An 8,500-nucleotide genomic window follows, 5' to 3' on the forward strand; every position below is an offset into this window, starting at 1 on the left:
GCCCCGACGCGTTGCTCGGAGAGCTCCAGCCACTTGTGAGCCCACACCTGCAGGAGGGACCAAGGGCCACCCACCTCATGGAGCTGCTGCTGCTGGGGAGCAAAGGCAGCCCCAGCTGGGGGGGGAGCAGAGCAGTGTGCCCCTCACCTCGAAGCGGGCCCAGTCCCAGGACGTGTTCCAGTGCGTGGGTCGCTGGAGGTGCCCAAACTGGATCTCGTAGGTGGCATTTGGGCTCCGGACCTGCACGGGGAACTCCACCTTCAGGAACTTGTGAGCCTCCTTCCACTCAACCTAAATGTGGTAGCAGAACATGACTGTCACAGGGGGGTTTGAGAAGCTGGTCACACTCCAGCCAGACCAGGTACCAAAAAGAGCCTGAACACAGATGAACTGGTGGGTCTCTCCCCCACCCTCACCCTCAGGAGCCCCACCCTTGGGCTGTCTTCCCCTAAGACAGAGGAGGACAGACAGTGGGGGGGCTCCAGGGGAGGAAACAGGTGATGTTCAGCTCTCCAGGGCCCTGCCTGAGCAGCAGGGATGTCTGTAGGGCGCAGCAGCCACCGGCCAAACCTGGGTCAGGAAGCGCAGGAACGGGCACGTGGCATCCAGGATGATCTCCTGGGTTAAGGTGCTGCTTTCCCCAACCTGCAGGGAGAAGCTGGCACTGCCCCGCAGGCCCCCAGCCAGGGTGATCTCCAGGGGCTTCAGCAGCCCTGTCACTGGCTTCCTAGGGAAAGGGATGAAGGCAGAGCTGGTAGGTCCAGGCTCCCAAACCCTAGTCCAACCTCCCACACAGCAGGCACCCGTGTCTCTGGAGGGAATGCTCTGTGACAGCTTTTCTTACAGCTGGGACTGGGGAAGGACTGGGGAGGGAGGCAAGAACCCCAGGGCACAGCCAAAACCCAAGTGCTGCATGCACTGCTCCACTACCTGGTTTCCAAGTGATAATCCATCACATCCCAAGCATCCCAGTACAGGGGAACGTCATCAAAGAGTGCAAACTGGTTGGCACAGCAGCCATCTGGGACTGACTCTCTGGAATTGATGGGAAAAGAAGAAACAGCAGCCTAAGAACTGGCAGTGGTGAGGGGCTGGCAGTGAGAAGACCTGGGAGAGGAGTGAGGAGGCTGGTTCCAGGTGAGACACACACCTCTGGGAGCCCAGCAGTCGGAGGGAGGTCAGGCGCCCCATGGCATCCAGGCAGGCTGCAATCACCCCGTTCTCCATGGTGATGGAGCCATCCTCCTGGGGTGTGGGGAGGACAGAAACCTTTGAGGGGGGTGCCCAGCACCCCGGCTGCAAACCCAGGGTGTGGCCTTGCTGGGTGCTGGATTCCCTCCCTCTCTCCCCCCTCAGCCTCTGACGGAGGGGACACCGACCTGAGGACAAGTGCTGTTGTGCTCACCTGTTTCCTCACTGCCACAGGCTGGGGGGGCAGCAGTGGCTCCCTCACTATCACGTAGCCCATGCTGGGGACTGTCACCAGAGCTGGAAAGCAAAGAGGTTCTCTTCCAACATCTAACCCTAACTCACACTGGGCTGCCCTGCTGCTCTCACGTCACACCCACCCACCTCCCTTTGCACCCTCCTTCTTCACCCACAGTTCAGAGACAACTTGAAGCACCAGCAGTCCCAAGAAGTTCTGGCCCTGAGTCAGACATACCTAAAGCCTCTGCTCCAGCTGGCCCAGGCCTGGAGATCACCTCGGTGCGTTCCCAGGGCAAAGTGTTCAACACGAGGGTGCTCTGGGTGCTCCCTGCCCCGGGCTGCAGCAGCTCCTGGCACAGGGACTGCACAGCCTCCTCCTGCAGCTCAGCCCCAGCCCTGCGGATCTCTGAGCCACAGAAAGGACCTGGCCAGGTCACTTCTCACAGCCCAGCCAGTTCCTGGCACTCTCGTGCACTGTACACACATTTCAGCTACTTCCAAGCTACAATTACCAATTATCATTGCTATGAATTACTGTTACCTATTAGTAAGCCATGGAAGTTTATCATCACTCTTTGTTAGCATTGTTATGACAAGATTACAAGGAGCTAAGCCAGCTCAGCTGGAAAACTGGAGCTATCACAAGGAAAGCTACTGGCAGGGCTGGAGCAAACTCCAGCTCCCCCATTTTCCAGGGTCTGTCCTGGCCACACCAGCAGAGAAGTCAAGAACTTGTGTTGCTTTTTAAGCCCTTGGCTCCCTTGCCAATTCGCTGTGGAGTTAACACTCTCACAGACACATCTCTGCACAGGTTTGACCCACAGCTCCTGGCAGTCCAGGCCTGAACCCTCTGCAGCCCCAGCAGGGGCTCAGTGTGTTCCAGCAGCCAAGCACCCTCCTACCCACCTGCATAGTATTCCAGGGCATCCTCAACCACCTGCTGGATACAGCTGCCTGGCAGAACATCATGGAACTGGTTGAGCAGCAATAACCTGAAAGGGAACAGAAACCAGGTGAAGAAGCAGAGGAGAGCACCAGAATTGTCCTGCCAGGCCCAAGAGGGACAGACTTCACTGCTTTTCCCACAGCACCCTTTAAATCCCTTTGATTTAGGACTTCCCAACTGTCATCTCATCAACTTGCAGCCATGAAGATTTAAGAGCCAATTTTTTTTTTAATCCCTTGGGGCTACCAGATCTGTTATGGCCCAAGTTTGGACAAATCCAACCTGGTAAGGAAGAAATTTAGGTCAGAAATGAAGTTTCCAGCCCACAGAGCCCTTTGAAGTTCAGTCTGACTGGTCCAAGCTCATTTGAGTGCACTGATACCAAGGATGCTCAGGCAGGGAGAAGGAGCTGTTGGGGATGGGAAGTGGTGTTCCAGGAGCAGCAGCTGTCCCAGCACTCACCTCCAGAGGTGCTGCAGCTGGCTGGCAGGATACTGGAATGTTCCCCCCCGTGCCACAGCCAAGGTGCTCAGCACTTCCACGTCGTGGAGTATTCGCTCACACTCCCGATTGCCCTTCTTTATCTGGGGTCACAGCAAGGGGAGAAGGAAGATCCTTAGGAAATGGGTCTGCTAGGAGAGGGTCTCTCCCACGAGCAGCCCAAGCACTGCTCCAGAGCAGGAAGGTTGGTGCCAGGAGTTTATCATTCCCAGAGAATTATTTTTGAACAGAATGGTTTGGGTTGGAAGGGACCTTAAAGATCATCTGGTTGCAACCCCCCTGCATGGGCAGGGACACTGGACCAGGTTGCTCAGAGCCCCAGATCAAACTGAAATTCCCAGCACAGGACACAGACTCCCCTGTCTCAGCTCTCACCTTCCTCCCCTTCTTCTACCTCTTGACCCAAGCTCTGCAACTACCTGCTGAAGTGAAGGATGCAGCAGCTACTGACCAAGCTCCCACATCCAGGCTTCCTTCTCCCCCCCACCCCCTTTGAAGAAAGTCTGTCAGCAGATCTGCCTTTTGGAGTCCTGCCTACCAGGTGGATCTCACTGCTGAGACCCAAAGGGCACTGCCCAAACCCTGGAGCAGTGGGGAAGAGACTGAGAGTGGCCTGTCCCCCCACCCTGTGCACAGTCACCTGGGCCTGGGTGGTGTAGGTGCCGTTGTGCAGCTCCAGGAAGAGCTCTCCCACCCAGGTGCAGAGCTGGGAGGACTCCTTCTCCAGGACAGAGAAGAGCTGGTCAGGAGTGGAGAGCTGAACCCTGTGGGAGATGCCAAAACAGCCCTGAGCCAGGGGAGGAGCCCATGATGTTGCCATGAGCAGGCAGGAGAAGCCTCAGAAACCCCAGCACAACCACACACCCCCCACTCCCCCCTCTCTCCCACTCTGTACTGCTCTCTCTGCCATGGGGACAGGGACATTCTCCAGGCAGGGACAGGCTGCTGGGCTGGTCACTCACCCCACAGCTCAGCTGAGGGTTCCTGAGCAGTCAGAGGCCACCCCATGTGCCTGCTCCTACAGCCCTTGACACTGGGAGGCTCTGTCTCCCCAACACTCCTTCCTGCTTGCCCTCCTTGGCACACCCTTTCCTTGGGCAGCCCAGCTCACAGCCAAGTGCTCCCAGAAGGAGGGAGGAAGGGACCTCTCCTCTCACCTTGGCAGCCCATCTGTGTCCCTCATTCTTTTCATCCTGTCCAGCATCTTCTGCGTGGGGCCCCCTCCTCCATCTCCAAAGCCAAAGAGGAAGGCACTGTGGTTCACACGTCCTTTGTCCTTGTTGTTCTTCACCGTTTTCAGCATCTGGAGGGGAATTTTGGGTGGCTGCAATCCCCTGGTGCCCAACCCCAGCTCCCACAGCTCCTCACAAAAAAGCCAGGTAAGCCTTTGGGGTGCAAAGCTCAGCCCTGTCCCTTTTCCCCACCCCCAAACTGCCAAAATCAGGCACGGACCCATCCCCGAGGCAGGTCACCCCAGCAGCCCACCCAGCAATGCTGCCAGCTGTCCCACTCCCTTCCCAGGCTGTGCCCTCTCCTAGGAGCCAGGGATCTGGCCCTGAGGGGCTGGCACTGCAGTATCACAGGCTCATTCTGGTTGGAAAAGACCCTCAAGATCATCGAGTCCAACCACTGCCCTAACTCTGCAGTGTCCATCCCTAAACCCTGTCCCCTGGCACCACATCTCTCTGGTTAGATGTCTCCAGGGATGGTGGCTCAATTGCCTCCTCAGACAGCCTGGATCACCCAGTCCAACTCCTGCCCCTGCAGGTCTGGTAACCTCACTCACCTCCTCCACTCGCCCCTGCATCCCATAGGAGTCACCAGGAGGGAAATGGGTCAGGACTCGGGAACCATCAATGCCTTCCCAGAAAAAGGTGTGATGCTGGAGAAGAGCAAAGAAGCCTGTTGTCTCATCCAGCCCCTTGGACATCCCCTTCACCATGGCAGGGGACAGCAGAGCAGAGGCTGGCTTTGCTGCCTGCTAGACCTGCAGGCAAGTCACAGCTTCCCATCTGGAAGCAGAAGGAATTTGTAAGGCAAGAGGCCCAACTGGGATCTCTAACCATGTCCTTCCTCTCCCCTACAGCCTGATAGGACCTCGGTGCCACCATAAGCTGGTGGCCTCCAGAAAAAGAGCCTGTGTCAGCTGAACTGGCTCAGCCTGTGGAACCACCAGGCCCAGCCCTGCAACCACGAGTCCACTCCCTGGGCAGGAGGGCAGCTCAGCTCACCGGGAAGGTGTTCACCAGGTTCCAGCTGAGCTTCTGCGTGAGGAACCTCCTGATCCCACAGCCACGCATCAGCTGGGGCAGCTGGGCTGAGTATCCAAATGTGTCTGGGAGCCAGAACTGGGAGCAGAGGTGACAGCAGAGCAGAGGGAGAGAGACACACGTGAGTCCCACCGGCCACAAAGCACAGCCTGAGCTCCTGAAGGCTTTTCTTGCTGGTCATTCTCTGAGTCCTTCTCGCAGAGGGAACCAGATGTGCTAACAAGGAGCAATTCTAGAGACCTGCCAGGGTCCCACAAGCAAGATGACCACAGCCTGGGGCTGGGCCAGCTGCCACTGCAGGTGGGACACGAGATATTTACTCGTCACAGCTTTAGCTGCAAAATGCTAAATGAAAATAAAATCCAAATGAGACACCTGACCATCCCGTCTGGAGGGGGAACCAGAGAGAAACCCTCATGCATGGTGAGGGGGGGCAGGAGAGGGTGTGCAAGGAGGGTGTGCTGGGAAAGAGGCAATACCTCTGAGCAGATCTGGCCAAACTGCTGCTGGAAGAAGCGCTGGCCCTGCAGGAACTGCCGCACCATGGACTCCCCGCTGGGCAGGTTCCCGTCCTGAGGGCAAGCACAGGGACTCATGGAACCCCAGACTGCTTTGGGTTGGAAGGGACCTTGAAGACCATCTAGTTCCAACATCACAGGGACACCTCCCACCAGCCCCGGCTGCTCCAAGCCCCATCCAACCTGCCCTTCAACACTGCCAGGGAGGGGCCAGCCACAGCTTCCCTGGGCAACCTGGGCCAGGCTCTCCCCGCCCTCCCACTCCACAATTCCCTCCTCATGTCTCACCTCAATCTCCCTCTTCCAGTTTTAATCCATCCCCCCTTGTCCTCTCCCTCCCTGCCCTTGTCCCAGGTCCCTCCCCAGCTTTCCTGGAGCCCCTTCAGGCACTGGAAGGTGCTCTAAGGTCTCCCTGGAGCCTTCTCTTCTCCAGGCTGAACACCCCAACTCTCCCAGCCTGGCCCCAGAGCAGAGCTGCTCCAGCCCTTGGAGCACCTTGGTGGCCTCCTCTGCAGCCCATACAGCAAGTCAGGAGCTGTTGAAGGGCAGGTCTGGCAAGTGCCCCATTCCCATTCGCTGACATCCTGACACAGCAGAGCATGGGGACAATATGAACAGAGTTCAGCTGGTCCAGACCAAAGCTCCTTTCTCAGGGAATGAGACAATTTGGGGGAGAGATGGTGTTTTCCCTAGGCTAGACACTGCAGAGCCCTGCTATGCTCTGGGCCTGGAGCCCATGGCCAGCCAGGCAGGCTGAGCAAAGCCCCTGCTCTCCCCCTCTGCTGCCCGAGGGCTGGGGTGGGCAGGGTGCAGGGAGCCAGGCTCACCACAGCTTCTCACCATTTCCACCCAGGTTCCTCCGACAGGAATGAACTGTCCCTTGGCCACCAAGTCCCGGATCCGTGCGTAGAGCCCCGGGTACCAGCTCTGCACCCACTGGAACTGCTGTGCCTGCCAGAGCACAGGAGAGCAGCCTCAGCTCCCACCTCCCTGCCCCACAGCCCCCCCTGTGTCCCCTCTGCAGCCCCAGGGGACCCCCCCAGCCACCCCCTGGCCCCCTGGCCTTCAGTCACAAAGCCACCAGCAGCAGGAGAGCTGCCCAGAGGGAGCCCCCTCACCTGGGAGCAGGTGAAGGTGAGCTGGGGGTTGCTCTCCATCAGGTGCACCACGGTGACCCAGCTCCGGGCACACTTCCTGATGGTCTCCTCGTAGGGCCACAGCCAGGCTGGGGGCACGGACAGACAGACAGACAGACAGACAGACAGACAGACAGACAGACGGCCCTGCCAGGGTTACTGCTGAGCACAAGCTCCCTGGGGGAACTGGGATCTGCTGAGGGAAATGCCCAAGCAAAACGCTGCCCTTGGGCTACATGTTGGACAGGCTGGGCTCCCCAGGTCCTGCTTCTCCTGTTCTACTGAAACCCCTGCAGGGGCTGGGAACTCAGGGGTCCAACAAGTTTCAGGAGAAACTGAAATCCAACAAGTGGAAGAGAGTAGCCCCTAATTTCTCCCTCACCACCAGCCCTCCATACCACCCAGCCAGACAAGTCCCCCTGCCTTGGTGACAGCCCAGCTGCACAGCAGCACAGGGGTCCCCTTCCCTTCCCTCAGGGCACAATACCCAGGATGTGGGGCTAAAGGACAGCCAGCTCTCCCCTTGGGAAGCACACCCTGGCCTGCAGGTCAGTAGAGAGGGAAGGCTGTGCTGCTCTCACCAGAGTCAATGTGGCAGTGCCCCATGGCATGGATGGTGTGCTGGCTCTGGCCATTCCTCTGGCTGAAGATCACTGCAGCCAGGTCACGGGCAGCAGGGAAGGTGGAAGGGTCTGTCACATCACACACGTTGATCATCTGGTTGGCAGTGTACAGTGCCTGGAAACTCCTCTGGTTCTCCTCCCCGAGGAGCTGGGGTTGATAAGAGCTGAAGTCAGGGTTCAGCACATCCTCGGGCTCAGAGCAGCTCTCCACACCAGCTCCTGTGCCACCTGCCTCTGGGAGAACCTGCCACCTTCCAACCTTCCCAGAGGGGCCAGCTAAACACCATGTCCCTGCCTCACAGACACAAGCCATGGCTTTGCTCATGTGCCTTCTAAAGGCAGATGACACATAATCCCAACCCAGGGGGCTCTGGTCTGACAGGTCCTGCCCTGGAGCAGAAAGTGGATGAAGAGACCACCTGTGGCTTCTCTGTTCAGTTTTCTCCTACTCTAGACAACATAAATTGTGCAAATGTTTGCTCCTCCAGAGCCTTCTGGTGGGGAGGAGACAAGTCAAGGAGCAGTGGGAGGAGGGAATAAAATGAAGTTGTTGAAGGAGGTGGAAAGGCTGAGAGAAGGGAAGGGAGTGAGCTCACAGACCTGGGCCATGTCCAGCAGTATTTCCAGATCTACCAGCAGCTCGTAGACATCCCTGTTGAAGACGACCAGCTCAGCCTTGCTCAGGGTGAATCTCCTGTCAGGGTCTGGAGGAGCAATCATGCTGCCCTTGCCAGCTCCAAAGAGACCATTGCAGGCCAGCTCCACGTACAGTGTCAGGCTGGAGAGCAGAGGGACACATCAGGGAGCAGAGCACCAGGAACCAGCCAGGAAAGTCCACTCTCCTCCCTGTGGTGGGACTGGCCTGATCTGAGCAGCAGACAGAGCCCCTGAACACCACATCCTACTCACAGCACCTGGACACAGACAAGGATGTCTCAGCTTGATCTCTTAGCTTCAAACCCCACAGGGCTCCCCCAGTGGCAGGGAGACCGTGGGGCTCCAGCCATGCTGACCACCCACCTGTGAGGCTCCAACCATGCTGACCACCCACCCATGAGGCTCCGGCTCTTCTAACCCC

The 8,500-nt window shown here is 58.1% G+C and overlaps 1 protein-coding gene across 1 annotated transcript in view; it reads right to left on the minus strand.

Annotated features, from left to right (window-relative positions):
* Nucleotides 1–8,500, minus strand: part of MAN2C1 (mannosidase, alpha, class 2C, member 1) — a 13,708-nt gene that overhangs the window by 1,869 nt on the left and 3,339 nt on the right. The window contains exons 5-22 of the mRNA XM_010002247.1: nucleotides 8,023–8,200; nucleotides 7,381–7,570; nucleotides 6,782–6,888; nucleotides 6,504–6,614; nucleotides 5,625–5,717; nucleotides 5,107–5,223; nucleotides 4,662–4,757; nucleotides 4,033–4,178; nucleotides 3,516–3,639; nucleotides 2,837–2,958; nucleotides 2,335–2,420; nucleotides 1,664–1,834; nucleotides 1,406–1,488; nucleotides 1,151–1,245; nucleotides 931–1,035; nucleotides 571–727; nucleotides 148–291; nucleotides 9–47 (exon numbers count right to left, since the gene is read on the minus strand). Coding sequence (XP_010000549.1) covers nucleotides 9–47; nucleotides 148–291; nucleotides 571–727; nucleotides 931–1,035; nucleotides 1,151–1,245; nucleotides 1,406–1,488; nucleotides 1,664–1,834; nucleotides 2,335–2,420; nucleotides 2,837–2,958; nucleotides 3,516–3,639; nucleotides 4,033–4,178; nucleotides 4,662–4,757; nucleotides 5,107–5,223; nucleotides 5,625–5,717; nucleotides 6,504–6,614; nucleotides 6,782–6,888; nucleotides 7,381–7,570; nucleotides 8,023–8,200 — 2,164 coding nt within the window. The remainder of the gene's footprint in view (nucleotides 1–8; nucleotides 48–147; nucleotides 292–570; nucleotides 728–930; nucleotides 1,036–1,150; nucleotides 1,246–1,405; nucleotides 1,489–1,663; nucleotides 1,835–2,334; nucleotides 2,421–2,836; nucleotides 2,959–3,515; nucleotides 3,640–4,032; nucleotides 4,179–4,661; nucleotides 4,758–5,106; nucleotides 5,224–5,624; nucleotides 5,718–6,503; nucleotides 6,615–6,781; nucleotides 6,889–7,380; nucleotides 7,571–8,022; nucleotides 8,201–8,500) is intronic.

The sequence above is a fragment of the Chaetura pelagica genome, unplaced genomic scaffold (assembly GCF_000747805.2).
Source record: "Chaetura pelagica isolate M959 unplaced genomic scaffold, ChaPel_1.0 scaffold887, whole genome shotgun sequence".
Taxonomy (NCBI): domain Eukaryota; kingdom Metazoa; phylum Chordata; class Aves; order Apodiformes; family Apodidae; genus Chaetura; species Chaetura pelagica.